The sequence below is a fragment of the Serinus canaria genome, chromosome 10 (assembly GCF_022539315.1).
Source record: "Serinus canaria isolate serCan28SL12 chromosome 10, serCan2020, whole genome shotgun sequence".
Lineage (NCBI taxonomy): Eukaryota > Metazoa > Chordata > Aves > Passeriformes > Fringillidae > Serinus > Serinus canaria.
The window spans coordinates 19,109,230-19,132,229 of NC_066324.1; the positions used below are offsets into that span (position 1 = coordinate 19,109,230).

The 23,000-nt window shown below is 41.0% G+C and overlaps 3 protein-coding genes across 14 annotated transcripts in view; 2 read left to right on the forward strand and 1 right to left on the reverse strand.

Moving 5' to 3' along the window:
- UBE2Q2 (ubiquitin conjugating enzyme E2 Q2) overlaps nucleotides 1-4,524 on the forward strand; it is a 47,752-nt gene extending 43,228 nt beyond the window's left edge. For both annotated transcript variants that reach the window (XM_030228284.2, XM_050978390.1), the window contains 3 exons: nucleotides 632-727; nucleotides 1,162-1,228; nucleotides 2,911-4,524. In XM_030228284.2, the coding sequence (XP_030084144.1) occupies nucleotides 632-727; nucleotides 1,162-1,228; nucleotides 2,911-2,942 (195 nt within the window). In that variant the 3' untranslated portion in view covers nucleotides 2,943-4,524. The remainder of the gene's footprint in view (nucleotides 1-631; nucleotides 728-1,161; nucleotides 1,229-2,910) is intronic.
- A 1-nt stretch (nucleotide 4,525) lies between these two features.
- On the forward strand, nucleotides 4,526-12,160 carry FBXO22 (F-box protein 22). 5 transcript variants are annotated; one of them, XM_009098214.4, is made up of 7 exons: nucleotides 4,526-4,816; nucleotides 4,914-5,046; nucleotides 5,808-5,895; nucleotides 6,279-6,374; nucleotides 7,245-7,409; nucleotides 7,741-7,906; nucleotides 8,956-12,160. In XM_009098214.4, the coding sequence occupies exons 1-7, from the start codon at nucleotides 4,536-4,538 to the stop codon at nucleotides 9,383-9,385; spliced, it is 1,359 nt and encodes a 452-aa protein (XP_009096462.4). In that variant the 5' UTR covers nucleotides 4,526-4,535; the 3' UTR covers nucleotides 9,386-12,160. The 5 variants fall into 5 exon arrangements, with proteins under 5 accessions (XP_009096462.4, XP_030084188.2, XP_018778802.3 ...); XM_030228328.2 differs by having other exon boundaries at nucleotides 8,959-12,160; XM_018923257.3 differs by having other exon boundaries at nucleotides 7,741-7,924; nucleotides 8,956-9,104.
- Nucleotides 12,161-12,292: 132 nt separating this feature from the next.
- NRG4 (neuregulin 4) overlaps nucleotides 12,293-23,000 on the reverse strand; it is a 51,700-nt gene continuing 40,992 nt past the window's right edge. For 5 of the 7 annotated variants that reach the window (XM_018923262.3, XM_018923258.3, XM_009098218.4 and 2 more), the window contains 3 exons: nucleotides 21,946-22,095; nucleotides 18,125-18,204; nucleotides 17,797-18,032 (listed from right to left, as the gene is read on the reverse strand). In XM_018923262.3, coding sequence (XP_018778807.1) covers nucleotides 18,016-18,032; nucleotides 18,125-18,204; nucleotides 21,946-22,095 — 247 coding nt within the window. In that variant the 3' untranslated portion in view covers nucleotides 17,797-18,015. Of the gene's footprint in view, nucleotides 16,202-17,796; nucleotides 18,033-18,124; nucleotides 18,205-21,945; nucleotides 22,096-23,000 lie in introns of those variants that run through there. The other 2 variants (XR_001992001.3, XM_050978393.1) reach the window with 2 other exon arrangements.

Genomic DNA, 23,000 nt, shown 5'->3' on the forward strand with positions numbered 1-23,000 from the left:
GTCAGCTTGGAGCTCTCAGTTTCTGTGAGGAAGGCAGTGTGGGGAGCAAGACAAGTTGTTTTCTTTTCTAGAAGCCTCTTCAACTGCATAAAGTCAGCTCTTGAGAAGTGAGGAAACAGATGATTATAGTCATAGGTGATTTGTGTAGACATAGTGATTTTCCCTTTAAAATAGGCAAATTAATGAAGTAACTTGCAGGCTCTGGCAGAAACTCTTGTGAGCTCTGGAAGGTAAAGCAATGCCAGAGATGAGCAGAATTTTTACAACTTACTGAATTGACTTCATTAGAAATCAGTCTTTTCTACTTCTTGGAAAAAGGAGTTGCAATTTCTGTTGTGACATTGCTGAAAATGTGTCAGTGGTGTAAGGATGGAGCTTTGTTTTGTTCCTATCTTGCTGTATTTTGGAAATATAATTCAGTTTTTTCATTCTTCTTATGAGTTCTTAGTACTAGGACTGTATATAATTCTACAGGTTTTCTGTGGAAAATAAATGTTAACTGAAAATAAGTATTTGAAACTGGAATGCAGGAAAACAAAAAAATCCCAAAGCACGTGTTCCAAAACAGATTTGCAAGGTGAGCACAAGAAGCGAGTACATGTTGTGTGTTAGCATTCCTTTCCTCCTCCAGGGCTGGAGCAGTGCCTACTCAATAGAATCAGTCATCATGCAGATCAATGCCACTTTAGTCAAAGGAAAAGCCAGAGTACAGTTTGGAGCCAATAAGGTAAATGTGCTGTTTCTCTGTTTCTCATCTACTCAAATCACTGTTGAGCTTCCATTTCCTTGCTGACTTGCATAGAAGATGCTTAATGGCAGAATTGCTATTACAAATATAAATGCATTTCAAATTCTCTGGTGCCTGTATGAGTATCTTATTGGCAATCAATTATTTTTTATGTACGTACAAGCATATGAGGTGGATAAAGCCTTGGGATAGACAGGGTAGGCTTTTGCTATCCTTGTATTGGCAAGGGAGGGGAGGGAAGGACAATTAGAATTGGGAGGATTTGGAATTTCTGGCTCTAAGAAAGCCAGGAATGTTCTAACATTGTGCATGGATTTTATTTTTAAGCCCACTGTAGAATTTTCTTGTTAGAACTGTTTTTGAGTCTCGCATGTCTAGATGCAGGTTTCTATATTAGTTTTTTCTCCTTTCAGAATCAATATAATCTAGCAAGAGCACAGCAGTCCTATAAATCACTAGTACAAATACATGAGAAAAATGGTATGTATGTTCTTGCCTCTTTGTTCTTGTCTGTACAGCATCCTGGAAATTGGTGTTTGAAGACCATAAATTTTTCTTCCTTTTTTTTCTTCTTGCACTAGAACAACAGTAGTGCTTAAATAACTTGACTGCAATCATCACAACTTTTCCAGTTTACTTGAATGTTGTGTGTGTGCTCCTGCTGCTTCTTGAAAGGCAGCTGCATTTCCTGTTCAGCCAGTTGATCTAGGAACTTCATTGTTACTGTAACTTTAAGGACTCTAAATATTGGCAAAGTATCTGCTGGGAGTTTATCTCTTTCCCTGAAAGATTTTGTTTCAATGTGTCAAGAACCTAGTGGAAATAATCCTTAATGAAGAGCAAAAGTGGGGGAAAAGACCTGAGACTGAAAAATACAAGAAGTCCAAGTGAGGTGTACTAGCTGGGAAAGTGTACAGTAGAATAGGGAAACACTTGTTTCAGTGTGGGCTTTTTTTACCCTATTTAAAGTCTCTCTGCTGCATAAAACAAATGTACAAGTGCTTCAGGTATAATTGAATTTACTGTGGCAGTATGAGAAGCCTGAGGCTTTAGAAGCTTTAAGTAGCTTACATGTTACATAAAGATAGTCAGCAGAAGTGGAGCTCTGGTCTTGTGATGAGGGAGTCAGTGCAGTTACACTTTCATGATGTTCAGGGCTCTGAGTTGGACACAGTGTCCTCCAGGAATTGAGGTTATTGTGAAAGTGTTTGTGTGCAGTGAGCACCTCAGTTTCCCTGCTGCTAAGACAGAACATAATACCTGTGCTCTTGGGAGGAAAATCAGAGATAATGACTTTAACATCATCTCCAGTTATACAGTATTTTGATCTTGCTGTTAACTGAGCCTTTTGCTCTTTGTTGCTACAAAAGCCAGCGTGGCTGCTTACTTGTATGTGCTACAAGTGATCAATGCTGCCTCAGGAGCTGAACACAAAGCATTCACAGTACTCAGTGCTGCTGTGAAAGGTGTCTTAAGCTTTGAGCTACTACGTGCTCTCTGGGACAGCACAAAAAAGGCTTGTAGTCACTGTACACACATTTAAAGGAAATGTTACAAGAGGGGCTGGGAGAATTAAGATTAGAGCTCTGGAGGTCTCTAGAAAAAGCAGTGCACACCTGATCAGGTATGATTCAGCTGTTAAACATGCCAGATTATGTCAGGAGACTAGTTATTCAGCTGACATTTCTGAGCTTATTCCTACGGTAAGATTTGCAGAAGTAGGATAAACCATTCAGGTGCTTGTGCATGCCCAACTCTGCACAAAATGGGATTTGCACAAGTGTCCCAGTGCAGTCATGTTTGTATGTCTATGTTTTAAGTAGCTTGAAGACTTGGGGGTTTTACCCCTCTTCTATTAAGTTTGGTTAGAGCAGTGTTCTTCCTTCAGCAGCTTCCTCTTGCTGGCATTCAGCTTGTCCAGCCTCAGGATAGCTGCTGCCACAGAAATTCGTGTGTGCACACCCAAATACCAGGGCAGATCCTGGAATGTGCCACATGGTTTGTCTCCCACTGCTGACTTACATTTAGGGCACTGGCTCTCCCTGAGCTGGCCTGTTTAGGAGGGAAGGACTGAGCCAGGTTAGGCTTCCATCTCCCAGGTGAAGAGTAGGATGGTCTGGACACGGCAGTGTTGGTACCTAACATGTCTCTGTTCTCCACAGGCTGGTACACTCCTCCAAAAGAAGATGGCTAATGCTGAGGACTGTTGTATACCTGGACCAATGTCAACAAAACAAGCTCTTTTTTATGTTTTCCAACACACAGACTCGAGCTATGAGTGCCCCTATAACAGCTGTACTGAGGACTTTAGCTATTAGATAAGTTAGTGGATAATCTGTCAACTGACACGTACAGTATAAGTTACAGCCTTACCATTCCGCTCTTCTTAGGCATCTGGACTGAGCAGTTTGGGCCTTTACCATATTTGTTCTTATGGATTAAGCAGATTTGGGCCACGTCCTCCCTTCTCCCTTTTTTTATTTGAAAGCATAAACTCTCCCTGCAGCAGGCTATCAACTTACTAAAGATCATACAATAGGAGTGAGTTGTTCACACACTTCTGTGTATTTCTTACTTTTTGCAAAATGCAGACCGCAGAGACTTGCATTGTATTGTTTCATTTAAAGCCAAGAAGTTTAATACATTGTTTAATACTGTTTTAGGAAATGTCAGGTCTTGCAAATCACAGTAGTTTTTCTGGTCTAAAATGACAGCGTTTGTAGTATTTTCCAAATTAATGATATAGGAAAAACACATGTATGTTAAGTCATTAAACATTTTTCATGGGTGTATGAGAATATGAACTGTTTATTGGAAAATATGCTCTTTGTTTAGATTACTTTAATATTTTTTTGTTTGTTTTTTTCTTTTTATTTTCAGTTTTTTGTTTTTATGCAGAGCAAGGCTGTGCCAATAAAACCTTGTAACTAGTCACTTCCACTGGGGCGTCAGAACTTGCTGGGCTGTTCCTGCTACTTGTTGGCTCAACCTCCTTAACAAGAAGAGCCACAGTATGAAGCTTGAAGTTATTTAAAATACTAAAAACCTTTTTAGGTGTTCCATTTTATTAACGGGTTGTTGCAATCATTTCTAAACTAATGAACTTATAAAGTGATTGGCACAAATTGAGATGAAAGTCCTTGAATGAAAAATTTTTATATAAAAACTACCAATAAAGTACAAAAACATGCCATCCTATTCAGAGGCATAAGAAATGCTGCCATAGTCATGAGAGTGATTTTGTTATTGAAAGACTAATGCGAACTGTTCTTTCTTTATTAGGAGATGAGTCTGGGTCTGTGTACTTACACAATTTCATTGCCTTACCGGAATCGACTCTTATTTTGGTTGTAGTATAGTCCTTAGGCCTGTGCGCTCCTCGGGGCCGAGCGAAGGATGTGTTCCATGGATTAAGCACTTTCAGAAGTGCAGAAGCATGTTTTTATGGGTTTTTTTAGTTGACTATCGAACTTGTGCTCTTTTCTCTATCAGGCGCCCGCGGGTCCTTGTGCATTTGCTTCTAGATCCAGTTTTTAGCTCGAAAGAAACGACCTGGGCGAGCTTTGGCGCCGCTCCCGGTGCGCGCTGTTGCGGGGGCGCGGGGCGAGCGCCGGGGCTGTGCCGCTGGCCGGGCACGGCGGGGCTGGGGCGGCCCCGGCCTCCGCCCTGCGGCGCATGCTGCGGTTTGGGTTCCATTTCTCCTGGCAGAGTTCCTTGGCAATGTACAGTAATTTGTAAACTTGCATCAAGTTTATGAATAAAAAGCATTTTACGAAGCGCTGTGTCCATGCTGGGGTCTGGGGAGCGAGGGAAGGGGGGGAGGCGAGAGCGGGACGGGTCCTCCCCGCCGCCAGGCGGCGCCACTGTTTCGTGGGTTGTGCCCCCTCGCGCTGACCGGAAGTTGCCTCAGGCGTGGAGGCGCGCGGGTGACGCAGGGCAGGGGGGCCGGGGAGGCGGCCGGGCCATGGAATCCGCGGGGAAGGGCAGCTACGTCCTCGCCAACCTCGCCGAGGTGGTGGAGCGTGTCCTCGGCTTTCTGCCCACCAAGGCGCTGCTGCGCGCCGCCTGGTAAGGGCCGGAGCCGGGGCCGTGGGGTGGGCGGCGGCCGGCTCCGGTTGGGGCGGGGGCAGTGCGGCCGACGCGGTGTGTCCGTGTTGTGTTGCAGCGTGTGCCGGCTATGGAGGGAGTGTGCCCGGCGGACGCTGCGGACGCGGCAGCGAATCGCGTGGGTGTCGGCGCTGGAGCCGGGCCCCGCCGAGAACCACGCGCTCGTCCGCGCGCTGGCCCGCGAGCTCGAGGTGAGGGGGCGCGAGGGGCGGCTGAGGGGGCGCGAGCTCGAGGTGAGGGGTGCGAACTCGGCGCCTTCGTTTAAACGCTGAACGCGCTTCTTCCAACCGCTCGGCAAAAGGGACGTGTTCGGAGACGTAGGTATTTTTGACAGTTCAAGTGTTGCGTGTTAATACACCCATCAAAACGCCGAGGATTTGCAGTTCAGGGCACATCTGGTAATCTCGGCAATCTTGTTAAGAGGTTAACTCTCATAGGCTGGGAAACACTGAGTAAACACTGCAGGACTTCTCTGTCTGGCAGAATTTCTTTCCAGTATTGACCTGGTGCTGGGTCTTCACTACACGAAGATTCGTGTCAGGCTCTTTCGCAGTAGTCAGGCCTCAGGAGATCAGTGATAAACCACCTGAGACAAGAAGGGCTGGAATCGCCTCTACGCTGTTTCCCAGCATCAGCCCTGGTGAGCAGTAGATGACAACGATGAATGCAAAGACTTTAGTTAGTACTAAAAGAAGGAGTAGAGTCATGGGCCAGTCTGCTGAGCTGTTATAGCTTCTGTGAGGTTTGGGTCAGCTTCCTGCCTGTGGGCAGAAGTTCCTCTGGGCACTTCTGAGGCTAATGAGAGTTTATCTGTTGGATGACAGGAGCCTGATGAGGGGGGAGGGGCCGACGTGGGCTGGCGGTGGAGCAGGAGCAGTTTCTCTTGGTTTCTGCCCCCAGTTTCCCTCCACTCTCTCTTGTCTTATGTACTCCTCCACCTGTGTCTTTGCAGAAGGTGCATGTGCTGCCCCAGACCGTGCTCTACATTGCTGATGCAGAGACCTTCAGTGGGCACGAGGAGTGTCACGAGCAAAAGAAAGGTAAAGCCTGGACCTAACTCACTTCCACTTAAGGATACGCTGGGATGTAAGCAGAGAATAGTCAGCTGAAAGGGAATTCTCTGTGTTTTGGTTTCAATGGAGAGGAAATGTTTTGCAGAAAGCATGACTGCGTAGTATTACATTTGTGGTAGGGAGCAGCTCACAGATCCTTGTTAACGTGCACAGATGGGTTCCTTTCCCTTCTGTGGAGGACACTGAGTGTGTTTGCCTGCCAGCAGCCTGTGCTCTCAGGGAGCAGCACAGAGCAGCGTGCTGTTACCAGGGCGGCCACTGATGGGCAGCATTGGTTGGCTGTCGGATTTGCTCAGAACACACTTCTACTGCTGTCTGATGGTTTTTTTGGTTTCTTCTTATTTTAACAGCCAGAAAAAGAAATAGTAAAGAAACGGCTCTCGCACTTGAAAAGTTGTTGCCAAAGCGATGTCAGGTTCTTGGACTGGTCACCCCAGGGATTGTAGGTAGGAGCAAAATGTGTGGAGTTTTTGAGAGGTCAGCTTGAAGGTGTCATCTCCTACCTCGTTCAGCACTGGCTTCAATTATAGGGAGTTCACAGTGTCGCTGCTAAGTGACATGGAGCTTACTTCATGTATTGCAGTTATAATTAAAAGGGTTGATTTAATTGGGCAGGCAGCTTTCCCTGGCACCTTAATGTACTTATTGAATGTTGCTTGGATTTATGTATACATTTCAGTCATATTGTGACTAACTGTAGAGGGCATCCTGGTATATACCTGTTTGTAATATCTAGCTGGAGGCATATGCAGTAACTGGAAAATTCACAGCCTCCTGTGACAGGCTTTTTCTCATGCTTCACTTTTATCATTCGGATGTTGTTTCTTTATAGTTTCTCACCTTAATTTCACTTTCCACGTTATAACTAAGGTATTTAATTGTTGTCATTACTATATTTGAATAATACGCTCCCAATTTTTGTGTCAGTTTTGCTTTATACTGTCATCACATGCCTATAGGACACCTTAAAAACTTGAGTATGTCTGTGTGCCTGCAGAAGTTGGCAGGAAGGCTTGTATTGCACTGTTCTTGTTTTCCTGATGTTTTATATTTGGTGTGCCTGGGAAGATATGTGTAAATATATCCATGTCTCCATGTCAAAACTGACTTCAGTGGGATCAATAGCCAACAGGACCTACACGTTTCATCTTTCCAAAGTATTGACCAAAAAATCACAGTTTTTGGTTAGATAAATTGTTATGGAAATAGATTGTCATGTTTAATATCACCTGAGCTGTTCAACCTTTCTGCTCGTGTCAGTGTAAATGAATATATTAGAATCTCTGAACACAAGATACTTGGTTTTGTCTCTGTAGTTACCCCAATGGGTTCAAGCAGCAATCAGCCTCAAGAAATTGAAGAGGGTGAAGCTGGATTTGCTCTGTTGTTTCCCAAAATTGATGGGGTGAAAATTCATACCTTCCATTTTTCTAAAGACGTGAAGAACAGGATCTTTGATGAAAGCAAATTTGCTGAAGCAGGTATGTCATTTTTCTCTCCTTTATGTGGGCTTTTGTGAGGTGCTGCTCTCTGAGGTGCCAGTGGAGTTGTGAGTAGAACCAGCAGCTTCTGTACTGGCTCCAAGAGCCTCTGTGGGGCTCCAGCTGGTGACTGTGCATTTCTGCTCCTCCCAGTCTCTGGAGCAGGAAGGAGAAGTTATCCCGAGTATCGGTTTCCAGTTCCTTCAGTTACATTTCAAGCGGAGCTGTTCAGAGGGAGGTGTGATAGAATATTTGAGGAGAAACTAGGATGGTTGGACTTCAGAGTTCAGGATTTAAAAGTAAGGGGATCAGTGTTGGCTTTTGTTTGTAGGTCTGAAGAATAACCCAGATCTCCGTGTTGTTCTTCTGTTTGGCTACAACTCCTGGAAGACTGGAGCTACTCGATTTCTTCATCAAATAGTGAATCCATTGAATGAGAAAAGTATCATCCTGGCTGGAGGACAAGTGGAGAGCTTTACATCACTGACCTCTGAGAAGTAGGTGTTTTTTTCAAGGTAAATGATGAAAAAGATTTAACATGAGAGAAACATTGCAGATCCATAGCCTTCTAGTTATATTGAAAATCCCCTTTACCAGTAGTAAAATAACAATTTCTTAAAGGGAAAAATGCCACAACTCCTACACTGTGATGTAGCCAGAAAAGCCGGAAGCTTGGTATGGCTGTGTTACAATTTGGATTCTGGAAACCCAGCTAGGAGAAACCCAATGAAAAGGAGATTTCTAGCTTCAAAAATAAACACCTTTGTGTGTTTATTGCAGTCAGAATTTCATCTCTGGAGTGCAGGTAAATGAGTGCCTGTTGTGATGGAGCCCAGGATGTGAACGTGTATCTGTCTCAGTTTGGCTCACAGCACAGACCAGTAGGTGCACACAGCAAGGCTGTGTCCCAGGAGCTCACCTGATCTACCCTGGCTGCTGAAGGATGTGGCATTCTGTCCCGTGGAGCACGGTGCAGCCATGCCCATAGCCCCTCTCGTCCCACTGCGGCCCTGGAGTCCATATTAATATCAACGTTTTTCTTGCATCTGATTTTGCCAGCTGCACCATTGCCCTAGATAAGAGAGCTGACCTTAAGTAAAGTCACTGCAGATAAAGGTTAAGTACGTAACTACTTGACCCCGTGTGTCCTGGCCAACCAATTTAAAGCAACATGAATCCAAAACTTTACTGACTGCTGCCCTGCTTCGATATATAAATCCTCTGTGCCTTTGCTTGTTTAAGTTTAACTGATGTTTTAGTTGGAATTACAGAGCTGGGACATACACAAACTACTGAGTTTTGGCATGAGCGAACCAAATTTATGGTTAATACCTAGTAATGGATGTGGAAGTTTTTCTTTGTGAAAGGTTGCTACACAAAAACATTGCTAATATATGAAGTCTTTGGTTTGCTTTTCAACTTTGGTTGGTGTCAGAATCACTGCAACGTCGGTTGCTTTGAACCTAGTTCTGCTGCAGCCGCAGTGGCACTGGTGAGAAATGCTCCCCCCAGAATGTTCTCTAACTCCGTGCCTGTTGCCTTTCAGTAGCCACGCCCAGCCTGGTGATGCCTGCGGTGTGGTTGGGTTGGCTTTCAGCGGCCCCCAGATCCAGAGTGCCACTGTCCTGCTAGACCAGGATGTGGCTGATGAGAGGACAGCAGAAGCGGCCATGCAGCGTCTCAAAGCAGCGAACATCCCCGAGCACAACACCATTGGCTTCATGTTTGCCTGTGTTGGCAGAGGATATCGGCATTACAAAACCAAAAGGAATATGGAAGCGGATGCATTTAGGAAGCTTTTTCCAAGTGTACCCCTCTTTGGCTTTTTCGGACATGGGGAAATAGGATGTGATCGAATAGTTACTGGGAATTTCGTGTTAAGAGAATGTAATGACATAAAGGATGACCTGCTTCATGGTTATACTACTGTTATGACTCTTATTCACCTTGGTTCAACTAAAGCAAACCAAGCATAAGTAAGGTTTAATGCTTCAGTGAGCTGTTTGTTTTATTCCAGAGAGCTGAGAAGTCTGGAAGAGTGGACATCTTGCAGTCAAAGCCCCTTCCAAATCATAAACATAATTTTGGTAATGTTATTGAGTCTTGTAGTTGCAATAGAGTTTACTGTAATATCTGTGACAAAGCCTTGCATTTTTTGTAATCCTCTGTACACATCAGAATTGCAGGAAATTATATTTGATGGAATTCTGCATTTGAAGAAAGCCTCTTTCTTCCAAAATGAAAATGGTTTCTACATATTGTAGAATACGCTGAATTGGAAGGGACCCAACAGGATGGTTAAGTCAACTCTTGGCCCTGAACAGGACACTCCAAGAATCCCACCAAGTGCCTGAGAGTGTTGTCCAAACTCTTCTTGAGCTCAGGCAGGGCTTGGTGGTCTGACCGCTTTCCTGGGGAGCCTGTTCCAGTGTCCATCCACTCTGGGTGAAAAACTTTTTCCTGATATCCAACCTAAACCTCTCTGACTCAGCTTCATGCCACTTCCTCGAGTTCTGGCACTGGTCATGAGAGTAAAGAGATACTGAAGGCCACAATGAGGTCTCCTCCCCTCAGTCTCCTCCAGGCTGAGCAAACCAAGTGACATCAGCTTCTCCTCCAGATCCTTCACTTCCTCATGGCATTCCTCTGGACCCCCTCTAAACTTGATTTCTTTTTTCTATGGGGGTGCCCAAAACTGCCCCCGGCACTGGAGACTGCCCTTGAGCAGGACAATCCCCTCCCTGGCCTGGCTGGCGGTGCTGGGCCTGATGCCCGCAGGACATGATTAGCCTTCCTGGGTGCTAGGGCTGGCTCATAGCCAGCCTACCATTGACCCCAGCTCCCTTCCCTCAGCTGCTCTCCACCGTCCTGCTCCCCAGTCCCTACACACAGCCGGGGCTGCCCTGTCCCAGGTGCAGAATCCAGCACTTGCCATTGTTACATTTCATATGGTTGGTGATTGCCCATCTCTCTTTGTCAGTGTCTCTGCGGGGCCTCTGTCCTTGAAAGAGTTGACAGCTCCTCCCAGTTTAATGTCAGTGGCAAACCCAAATGTAGAAAGAAGCAGTACTTTGATGTGCTCTATTTATGCATATTAATAGAGACTATGCACTCTAGAAAAACTACTGATGCATTAACTCTACCATCTCCTGGATTTTATTTCCTGAGAGATGCAGAACTTTCCCAGAGTCCTATTTACAAAACTGAAGTTTTACTAGATAAAATCAATGAAAATCTTTAGAGGAAAGTAACAAAGTAATTGTTAAATAAAGATAAAAGTGTGTCAAAGTACCTTGCCTTCTATTCTTAGAGAAAAAGCTCTGATTTAAAGATGTCCACCTAAGAGTTCAGCTGGGCTCACCACCTTGAACTGAATTTCAGTTGCTCAACTGTGTGGCTCAGAATACAGTGGTTGCCTCTTCTCCTGTAGTGTGATTACAATCTTTTAAATCCAGAGTGCTTAGAAATAATTCCATCTTTAAGTTTCTATAGGAAGTTTTTTGCTCTTAAATTTAGAATTGTGGGACACACAAGATCATCCTATATTATATTTGTGTAGAGACTTTAAGTAAGACTTGTGCTTCTGCATGTTATTCCCATGCTTTTATATGAGTCACCTGTTTTGATTGCTGCAGCTGGCATGCAGTATCAAGTAAGGAAATTCAGCATAGTCTCAGTATGGCTAATAATATATTTGATGCTTTTTATTTTCATGTAGTAATAGAATGACAAGAAAATAAGATTGATTTTGCACTATATCACCAGATTTCTAAATGCTAACTCAGGTAGCTGGCCATTTTCAGTGTAGTAAAAAGAAAATACTTACCTGTATGTTGCACAACAAAGTAACAAGTTTTGCTTTAAATGTACCATGGAAGACTTCTGTTACCAACTTTATTCCCATGTCTAGTTAAAACTTTTCCTGAACTTTTTATTAGGGGTGTATCTGTCCTGAGCATTAACTGTTAGTGTCAGTTGAGCACAGACAGCACTTCCCCATGGCTGTACTGATTATGGGGTTTTTTTAATTAGAAGATATTAGGAGCTGTGAACTCCCAGTGGCCATCTGCAAATGGAAGATTAGTAAGTGTGGGTGTGACTTGGACAACATTTAGTTATTTCATTTAGAGGGAAACGTATCCGGAAGTAGAGTATGGTTCAATTTTCAGAGAAGCCCCTTGCTGGGAGGTGATTGGGTTATTTTAGCATATCCAGAATGTCACATTTGGCCCTTTGTGTGTGCATATTCTTCATGTTTAACAGGACAGAAAGGAAATGTTTCATTTCTGTAATGCAGATAGGATTCCTGGTGGTGTCAGGCATGCTGAGCAGCCAGGAAGGTTAACTGGTTGCTGTGCTAGAGCAGTTGAAGAGTGATCAAGCGCATGTCCTCAATAAAGACTCGGCCAGGTCAGAGAAGTTGATGCTGAGCTAGACGATGGTACAGCTAAACCAGAACCACCAGGGTGGTCTGCAGGGGACACTCAGTGGGTCCTGTAGCTGAGGAAGCTTCAGAGGTAAACATAGTGCAGAAAAGGGGGTGGAGGGTGGGGGGGGGAGGTCTGCATCAGAATCCAGGAATCCTCTCTAGCATCGAGAAGTGTGGAGATGAATACCCTAGAACCATGCATGTAGCTGGAACCACTAGAATGTCTGTCCCATGCCACATCATGCCTTCCATGTGACAGGGAAATGGTGTAAGTGATAAAATTGCAACATCTGTGATTAAAGTGTTTTGCTATCCAGATTCATTTTGCCTCCATGCTGTTACTTGCTTTTCAACCACAACGACCCTGAGAGAACCCCAAACATATTTGCTTACAAGATGCATGTACCAAAAGGCAGAGAGAATTGATAGAAAGTTTTGCAGTGCCAAAATTTATACTTCTGTCACTCAAAAGAAGCAAGCATGAAGTTTTAAAGTGGGTAGAGGTACTTAAATGAGTATTCAGCGATTGAGGCAAATGTAAATAGCAGGACTAGTCGAAAGATACCTAAAGATAAGGTTTATCTGCAGTTACAGTGCTGACAGGAACGTGTTTCCAGCAAGAGAATAGAGTCCCTAAGCAACCACAACTGGATTTTGTCTTTGTTACAAAAAAAGTAAAACTTGCAAAGTTACAAGACCTGCAAGGAGAAGTGATAGTTTTGTTTACAAAAGGTAAAGACATTGTTTTTTCCAGTGTTTTGAATATGAATGCTTTGCTGCACATTTGTTGTTGATGCATCATTCAATTAATTGGTCTGTAGGTTTCAAAAACACAAAAAATAATAGGCAAGCAGTGTGATGTATAACCTTGTACTCACACAACCAAAGTAGCAACTACCAAACATAAAGCTATTACTGCTATCACTTTTACTTTAAAGTTACCATCCAAAGATCTCTTCATTATAGGATGTTTCTGTAACATGCAGTCATAATAAAGCAAGAATAAATTGATAAAGAGGAGTAAAACTTCTAAGAACATATGATTCTGAATTAATTTCTAGTTAAAAATTTACCTCAAAACTCACTCAGTGTCATTACCCCCTCTTAGTTTCTATTTTTCTTTCTAAAAATGGAGAACTTCTTTCTGCTAGAAGTAACTGTGGTGGGGGTTGTTAGCTTTCATATCAGAAATTGGAATTGAGTTTTTTGGTGTTTGGCCCTGTGAGAGAACAAGCAAAAAACATTTGTCATTTGGATCCCTAATTCTGTTTTACTCAACAGAATGACAGAGGAAAATAACATTTGAAGTATTGAAGTTTGCATAGTTAGAAGTTACAAAGATCTTAAATGTACAGTTAAGTTGTGTTTTATAGCATCTCTTATAGTCTCTGAGCACTCTGCAAAGATTAAGAAAGTAATGATTTCCTCCACTGTCTGATTAGTTTTCATGATTTTGTGATGGAGAATTTTTTTTTTTTACTTTATGAATCTCTGGTGGACCTCTAAAATCCACTTAATACAGCAGTTGTGTGTCCTGCAAACAAATGGAGGTAACACATTGAGTCTAATTATCATCTGCAGTTTTTCCTGTTGCTAAGCCCATGGCTCAGCCAGACACAAGCTTCAGGAGAGGCTGTTTCAGCAGGACTCCAGGTTAGCCTTGAGGGGCTTCTGAACTGCAGGCTCCAAGGTGTGCAGCCAGGTAAGCCAAGCTTGCTTCTGCTGCTGGTGTGCATTGGTCCTGTACTACTGGTTTAGGTCAAACAAATAGAAGTTTAAAGATTGTAGGGCCTTTTAATTGATTATTCCATGCCTACCAGCACTTCAGGACAGTGTGGGGTATTATTCTAAAGAGAACTTACAGCTACAGTGAGAAATTGGAAACTCAAAGGAAACGTTTGGATTATTTGGAAGTGATATCACCTGGACACTTATACTAGAATTATCAGCAGAGAAATAACTAATTAGATTTTTTTTTTCCAAGTGCTTTGATTATTTAGGTGAAAAACATTTATTCCCAAGTCGTTGGGATTTGTGCTTCTAAATGCTTTTGAACTACAATGTCTAAATTGTCATCACTACATCTCACAGGTACATCTTCCCTGAGCAGGTAGCACAAAATTCTGAAAATTAATGTTTCAGAGATTCACATCACTACTCAGTGGCAGGTCATGTCACCTTTCCATGATAAATTTTCACAGCTATGAGAGTTAGAAAAGCTTTTTTGGAAATAAATGCATCTTAGCTGAGTTGTCAATATGGCAATGCTGACAGCAAACAATAATCCTCTCAAAAGACCAACTCGCTTAGAATCTTCAGAACTGGTGAAAATACCTGAATGGCAGCAAACTCTGTGATGGAGACTGTACAACATAGACTCAAGTGAGCCTTCTTAAAAAACGCCACCACTGAAAGCTCACCCAGATTTTTACAACCCATTGTTTGCCTGCACAGAAGTTTAGATAAAAAATTACTTGCATTGAGAGGATAATTTGAAAACAGTCTCTTTTAATGTGCGCTGGAAATGTTTTTAAATGGTACAGAAACTGACATAGAGGTGCATTAAAAAGTGTAAAAGTTGGTTGTGGCTTTAATCTGGGGACCAAAACCAGCAGTATCTTCTTGTTGTTTCAGGTTCTGCAGCTCTAGAAATAATTCCTGCTGAAAGGTTTAGTGGAGTATCAGTGTCAAAGATGGAACTGAGCAGCAGCCTGACTATTGGTATTTCACAGGGTTTGCATTGCCTGCTCTGCTATCATGAAATGGATCTCTTGCCTTACATACAGATTATGTTGAACAGGCTGCAGTTGCCAGGAGAGCAAGAAAGGCTTGGATAAGCATAAGCAGAAAACTCAGAATAATGACCATTTCCGCTGTGAGAAGTTCTAGCCTGCATTTCTTCTTCGCTTTACAGTTTCAAATAACTGAGTTACACAATCAGAGCCTCTCTACAGCTCTTCAAAAATTCAGAGCCAGAAGGAAAATGTTTTCTTTTAGTGCAGTAAATTTTGAAGGAGTTACACAACATTGAAGTTATCTTTAAAATGGGGAGTGCTACCAAATGGACTTCTGTTGGTTTTTCTGCCTAATATTTAACATTATAAATCAAAAGACTATGCAGCACAGAGAAATCCTCCTTTTTTTTTTGAAAAGCCATTTGACTCTCTTTAACTGTAACTTTAACTGTACTTTGCTCCAGTGTTTGTTTGGGCTGCTAATGAAAAACAATTCTATACTGAGTAACATAGAAGCAAGCTCTTTTACTTATAGGTCTATAAAGAGATTTCCTGCTAATGGCTGTCAGTTCTGCAAGTGATCAAAAGTTTTTTGCAATATATTATGAAGAGACTTTTACTACAAGGTTCTGGCAGGATAACATGATCCCCAGGCATAAAAGAATTTTTTCCATAACACTCTAATAGATTGTTGTCTAATTATAGTAATGGAGTTTCTTGGGAAATTAGTGTTTTCCAGTTTCTTCCCTACATAACCTTTCAGGTGGTGGAGAGGTAATTTCAAAGAGATGAGATTATCTGTTTCAAGAAAATGGGAGTCAAACAGACCAGAGAGAGCCCTTATTACTCACCCTTTTATAAACATGTAATGATTTTTAAGACTCCAGTGACTCCAGCCACAAGATCTGATCCATTGGAACTGGAGTTTCCTTAATTGCTCACAGGACTACTTCATTAATTTTGTAAGCATCATTGCTAAAGAGTGTTGCACTATTTTACTAAATTATATATAATGTTGGCTACCCTGTACTTTCTGTGACATTTGACCACCTTAAAATGAATTTGTAGCCTGATGCCATTTTGACTTGAACACCCTAGTCACAAAGTTTGTGAACTGAAATAATTTTGGAAGCTGAAATGTTCTCAGATGCAATGGGCTTGAGGCGGTCTGAACTGCTAATAGCATTTCCTTCACAGATAACAGTGATTCATCAATCAGCTTGTTCACATTTAAACATGGCATCAGTTTATTCAGCCCCACTTTTCGTACAGATTGTTTCCCAAATAATGCAAACAAGCTCAGTAACAATGATTATTCCATGTCTGTCTAGAAAGCTGAGAGGATTCAAAGAGCTTATACAGAATAACTTCAGTCCATTTATTTCTTATATCTTCTATTAGTATCTCCTTCCTGAGACCACAAGCCTTTTCCTTCTTCAGTGGAGACAGTGTACCAAGCTGTGAGCCTGACTGTCCTATGATCGCTAACACAGCAAAGTGATCTACCAGGTGTCATCTCGGATTAATTTTCACCGAGGCTGTGCAAAATATTTCAGGTAATGCTGATTCTGGTGTAGCTGGCAGTGCTGCTGCCCATCTCTTGAACTCTGCACAACAGTGGCCTGTCCCTGTGTGATGAAAAATGACTTTTATCTTTCCTAGCCTTTAAAACAGTATTATCAGCTTCCTTCAGTTTATCTGCTAAAGATTTGAAGTCCAGAAAATAACATGTATGATTGGCTAATCTGGGGAGAAAGTGATCTTCTAGTGCTTTATATAACTTAGTCTCTGGATCAGGTCCTCTACCTGATTTGGTGCCCTCAGATTCTCCTTTCACATGCTGAGCACTAACTTGGACTCTGACCTCTCTGCCAGGAGCTTTCAGAAGGTTATGAAACATTCTGATCTGTGTTCTAGTGGCCATTGTAACTTGATTTCTCTTTGATTTCTCACCTTATGCACTGTACCCGTGCCTTTTCTTCCCCCTCCCACTGTGCTTTTGTCTACATTGATACAAAGTACACGCTGCTTTTTCTGACACTAAGGCATGTAGTAGACATCCTAGAAATAGGAGCTTATTCAACATTTTCTCTGCACCTATGTTTTCATACATCTTCAGATTGTTTCTTCTGGAGATAAGAAATCTCTGTTCTGAATTTTCTCTCCTTTCAACTAATGAATTTTCACAGCTCATCTTCCCTTCAATACAACCTTACAAATCCCATATAAGACCTGCTTGGCAATGTGAATTATGGAAACATATCTGATTTTTTGCTGGTTTCTGCCTCCAGTGCTAGAAATAAGTTGAAAAAAACCTGTTCAGTTCAGTTCACATTTTCTATGCCTCTGACTAACCAGACATTCTCTTTGTGTTGTGAAGGCAAAAAAACCACATGGACCATGGCAGATGGCCTCTTTTTGTTTGGGTAAGAGAATCCTGTAAGGGACCAAAGTGTGGTATATAATATATTAGTGTGATCAATGGATGCTTATGTGAATAAAAGAAATAAATCTTTGCAGAGGGCAGCATTTTTTTCAGCCAAGATGCCTGTCTCAATAATATTTTGTGTCAGAAATTGACCTAACGAACAAAATTCCTGATTTCTGCTATCTTAAATGTCAACTGGAATATTCAAGGTAAAGTTTGAATTTCCCTCAGTAGTGAGATTTTCAAAAGAAAGCCAGACAAAATTAAAAACCCATCAAGGAAGATGTCTTGCTTAGTATTAGGAATGTACACCAAACTCTGCCTAAAACATTTTTTTAACCATTATCAATCTCTTTTCTCAATATTTCCCTTTAATAGTAATTAAAATAGTGTGCCAGGAACCTGGGCAATAAACTACCAATGGTACCTCGTGCTGATGTTGTGTTACAACTAAAAAAAAAAAAAAAAACAAAAAAAAAACCGGAAAAGTAAGTAAGCTGGGAGAAAGATAGGGGTTTTTCCCCTACATCTGGTAAGGGTATCTGAAACAAGCCAAATTCTGGACATGTATCACAAATATCAATTTTGAAACTACTGAATCAAGACAGAAATTGAAAACCCCTATCAAAAATTCATAATATCACCTTACACTAAAATCTTTTGATAGCTCATATTCTCTGTGCAATGAAAAAAAAAAGTATTTTATTTATTTCCCATGTAGTAAAACCCAAGATTATCTCATGCATCTAGCTGGGCATTATTGAAAAGCATAAAAAATCTCACAGAATTCAAATATAAATTATAGTGATTTCTGTATAATTGACAGTTTTAAAAGTACTTAGAAACTCCATTAAGTGCAACTGTTTAAATCTTAGATGTAGTCTTCTCCAACATGTCAGCCTCCTGTTTCAGGCAACTTTCTTCTCTCATCTTGCTTACCATGTCAGCCTCTACAATTTAGATTCAGGGGTTGCTCTGCATTTTGTTTCTCCACCATTCTTCCACTCTAATGCTTTAGGCTGTTGTTATTTCTGAAAAATAAAACATGTGACTTTTAATAACAAAAACTTCCTCCCCCGCTAGCCTTGTGGAGTCCAGTCATTTAATTTTAAACTGTACTCACTGTTGCAGCCATTGCTGCTTGTAGTTTCAACTAGGTTGGCACCACACTCTGAAGAACTTGTCCTTGGAATGGAAACTTTCCTGACCACAAAAAACAAAAAGGAAAGAACAGAAAAAGAGAGAGAAAAATACACACAGAGTGAAAAATGTTATCAGGGAAGAGACAAGTTAATAGAATTATTTTTCCATTGGAAAAGGTGACATGGATCATCTCCAATTACTTTCTAATTAACACTCATTGCTTTTGAGAAGCATGTGTTTGAGGGAGAAGAACAGAGATCAGAGGACAGTACTGCATTTGCAACTACATGGCTTCTCTCCTGAAGGTAATGTTCTTGTTTGTCTGATTTCTTAGGTCTTTATTAAAAAATTATTAAATAGCACAGAATTATTAATCAATTCTCTTAGTGTTTGGAAATGATGTGAAATTTTCCACTCTTTGTTGAAGAGAAGCAAATCTTGTAAATGGAGCTGATCATTTGCTGTCTAGTTTCCTTTCTTTGAATAGTAATCAGACACCTGCTCTCTTGAGAAGAGTCATGAGCTATTCTCTGTTCTGTCCAGTTTGTGTCCTGTGGTGATGTAACTCCTCCACAAAGTCTGTTGTCTTGGACAGCTTTAATGGCTTTATTCCTAGACCCTGTTGTTTCGGCTGGCTGAGTTCTTGTTCATCAATATTACACTTACTTTACAGGTCATTTGGCACTTCAGCATGCACTTACAGTTAAATATGGAAATTAATTGCAGATTTATTTTGATTTTTCCTAAGGTTTGCTCTATTCCTCTGAGCTATATGTGTGGCATTTAGGCTTATCTATTGCTTTTAAAGAAGAGCTGGCTCATGTGGTGTCTCTTCTCATCACCCTTCTTATTCTTCTTCCAGTAACCCTGGCAAAATATGTTTTTGGAGGAAGAAGACCAGATGGACCTGGTGTGATAGGTGAATTGCTGGAAGCACAATATGCCATTTGTTCCTAAGCAGCAGGGTAGTAGCAGGGGGTTTGTACACTTTCCTGTTTTGCCCATGCCAGAAGGACAGGCTTTATCAGCACTGTTTGTTGGAGAGGGCGGGGGGGTTGTTTCAAGATGGAGAGCTGCTAGATCTCCATTTGCCCAGCCTCCATGTGCTCTGCAGACTGGAAAAAATAAATCATCAGCTGATAAAAATGTGATGACTCAGTTAAATGCAAAAGGAGAATTATTTCCCACTGTTCACCCAGAGCTTTCATGTGCAGCCCTACTCTTTTATGGATTACTTTCACTGTAAGTTATGATTTAGTTTTATAAGCAGAGCAATGCAACCTCCACCCTTGTATGTTGAATGGAATTGTTTCTAGGGAGCATGAAATGCACTTGCACATGCTTGGTCCTCAAATCTGTCCCAAATAGCCTGAGAGAAAGAAAACTTGGAAAGGAGGGAGGTACGATGATATGGACAGGAAAATAAAGCACTGAGTTCTATATTCCAACTATCTGATGTATAAGTTTAGGAACTCAGTTTCCTTGTCCTGAACTTCAATTAGTATCTCCTCTTCTGCACCCTTCCAGATTACATTACTGTTTATCCTAAAACCCCACTAGAACCCTCTGCCATGGAAATGCTCACTAACACAGTGTCAGGAAAAAGGCTTTCTGCTCTCTGATTGTGGATCAAATGTCTTTGTTAATAAAGTGGAGTAGTGGAAACTTTAGCACAGTATGTCTCTTAACATTTTAAACTAAACACATCCTGTCAGGAGGCCAAGTCAAAGATGATGCAAACTCTCAGGTAACCCTTACAAGCCCTAGCTCCACCCTCTTCTGATATGGGTGAGAGATGAAGTTTGAGAAAAAAGCAGGGATTAATGGCAGCTCTTAGCAATAATGCTCATTCACTCAGCTGAAAAGAGGGGAGTAGATTAAAGCATCCACTTGAGACTCCTCATGTGTTGGTCGCTTCAGCCAAGAGATAAGGACTTAGAGATGTAAAGTGTTTCATTTATAGATGAGTTCTCTCACAGATGGCCATCCTACATCAGCCTCTGAAGTGTAAAGGTAACACAATTTTAGCCAGTTAGGTTCTTTTATCTCATAAGGTTCTTTTATCTGGATTAAAGAAGTTCATAATGGTTTTATTAGATTTCCCAGATTAGTCTTGTGTGTAAGATGGGGTTCAAGGACAACTATGTTATAACTGAGCTGTTGCCCTTTTTATTGTGCTAATGAAGAGGCATTGCTACTTGTTCTGCCAGTCAGGTAAAGTGTGAGTAAAGAGAAGTTGATGTTCTAACTATCTAATAAAAGAATTTTCACAGACCTGTCATTGCTGTCACTCTAAGCTTCTGTACTTGAACCATAAAACTCAACAGATTGTCTCCAGCTTCCCCTAATTTTACTGTGTGTGAAAAAAAAGGGATCTTTTAACACATTACTCTCTGAAGACTTTTTTTTCCTTTTCTCAGAGACAATTTTACTTCTAAAGAAATACTGTCTGTATCTCTATGAGACTTGAATGAATTTTTCTTAAGTTAGTTTAAGCTGTATTTTGTTCTAATAGGTTTATAGTAATTTGCAAATGTTTTTTAGCAAATATCCTCTGTGGCATTCCATGGCTAAGCAAAATTAATTTAATTAAAATTGCTAATGTGGGGGGTATCCTTTACAACAAGGGATTTTTTTTAATACCAACTGTTTTATCAAATGCTCTCTATCTCTTCTAAATACATTCAGCTGTGGGAGAAGCTGGCATTCAGTGGGTTTCCATGACAGCAGCTGAGGTAAAACTAGACCAGCTATTCCAAAGGTCGCTCATTGAAAGGCACAGATCAGAAAAGTTGATTTGGCAATGTGACCATGGGAGCACAAAGAACAGAACTGCAAGAACCTTTGGTTATCATAACCAAGGAGAAATGCAGTATAGGAGAAAAGAGAACATCCTGCAAGTCTTTGATGGTAAAGAATTACAGGAGCTATAAGTTGCCTTACAGAGACAGAGAGATGCATAAGCACATATTATTGGTATATGGCAAAATGAGTTCTTACAAAAAGTGCTGTACTCTAAAAATAAAGAGGGGACAAAAGTGCAGGGCACAGGTGCAAAATAAAAAGGGCATTGCAAGTGAAGATTATGTTTGTTTGGGTTTGGTATAAGTGTAGTGATATATGTACAGTGTCAAACAGTTGCCTCAATCCCAGTAAATCTTTGTGGTTTCATTCCAAGTCCTAATATGCCTCAAATGCCTCTAAAACCAACCCTGCAGCACTTGGTGTCTGGCACTGATGTTTGCCTTCTACTCAAACCTGGATCATACTGGACAAATTAGTAAGTTCTCTGAGTTGTCCTGAATGCTAGTAAACATCTACCTGGAAGTATTCTTCAATTTCATTCTTTCCTCAGTTTTCCTTTTTAGACTGGGAGTGGTAGAAGAATTAGGAGCTAATGGCACCAGCTGCTTCAGTTACCAATTCAGTAGGAACAGTTTCTGATCCCTAAGCCCTTTGTTAATTTACCTCTACTTCTCTGTCTTTGGACAACATAAGGTAGACTAATGTTTTAAAATGTTAGCACTAACTCTAGATGGACTGTAAAATCTCAGGGGTGTACTGTGGGTGTTTTTTACAAAGCAGCTCTAAGTAAGAGCTTAGAAATGACAATGAGAAAACTTCAAGCCAGGAAGTAAATATTACAAGCAACAAGTTGAGAAACCCCATTCATTATGCTGAATAACCATCCAACCTTATGGATAATTCATTATATACTTTTACATTCAAATAATTAGTACATGATTACCAGAAGAAATTTCTACTTGATTGAATAGCTTCAGCCTTATGAATCACTTTTACCTGCAAAGGAAGTAGAATGCTCCAATTACAAGAACTCCTAGAAGAAGAAGGGAAGCCAAGAAAGCTGCAAACAGGTCACCTTTTGTTTGGGATTTGATGCTGGGCAGCAAAACTTCCTCACAACGAGCTCCTGTGTAATTCTCAACACACCTGGGAAACCAAGTTGAATTTGGATTAGATGGTAGCTTGTCATCTACAATGAAAAGCACAAAAGGCTTCTTCTGGGTAGAGAACTTGTTACAACTCAATTCAAAAGTTATATTTGCTTCACAGCAAGTTTTCTTACAGAATTTCCTCTCACCTTGTATTTCTGGAACAAAGGGAATTAGGCATGTTGGGCATCAAGTTTACATTCTGATCCATACTGCTTTTATATATTAAGTTTACTATACTCATCCCTGACAGATTTAATTAATTAAGCCTAGTGTTAGCTGTGTCATCCCACTGGTTCACACACAGTAGTCATGCTTTCTTTTCCCTGTTTCAGGGATCTTTCCAGCTTCCTTTGTTGAAAATAGTACTGTCAGCTAAAGAGAGCAAGGGAATGAGAATTCATTGAGACACAGTACAGCTTAAGCTGTAGAAGTAGTTTATACAGTGTAATAATTCATGCCAGAACATGCTACATGCTTGGTGGATAACCCCCTCTTGAAGAGACCTACATAGAAGTCTTCTCTACAATGCTTATTTTATGTGTTGAGCTTCTGAAAAACTCTTCTGAAGAAAGGATTAAAACAAATATGGTATTTTACCATGGTAAAATGGTATGATATTTTAGTAAAAATAAATAAAATTAATGGCTTAGTTAATAATATTCAGCCAAAAATAGGTAGGTTGAAGCTAAACTAATCTTCATTTGTTATGTATTTTGCATTTATTCTCTTAAGTTTTCTTAAAGAATTGATTTCATTACAGAAAGTGGGAAGCACTCCTTTCAATATAGCTAGATTCTGTGTGTATTTTTTATATATGTAAATTTGCTTCTCTCTATTTGTATTACTAAAGATCTTGCTCCTTCTTGCTATTTCTGGCACTGAAGTCATAATAATCTGTGA

What these genes read in the sequence shown, in the direction of transcription:
- FBXO22 (XM_009098214.4), top strand. Translation starts at nt 4,536, where the DNA reads ATGCTGGGGTCTGGGGAGCGAGGGAAGGGGGGGAGGCGAGAGCGGGAC. An exon ending in GCGCTGCTGCGCGCCGCCTG is followed by an intron (nt 4,817 to 4,913) that starts GTAAGGGCCGGA and finishes GTTGTGTTGCAG; the next exon opens with CGTGTGCCGGCTATGGAGGG. An exon ending in ACATCACTGACCTCTGAGAA is followed by an intron (nt 7,907 to 8,955) that starts GTAGGTGTTTTT and finishes GTTGCCTTTCAG; the next exon opens with TAGCCACGCCCAGCCTGGTG.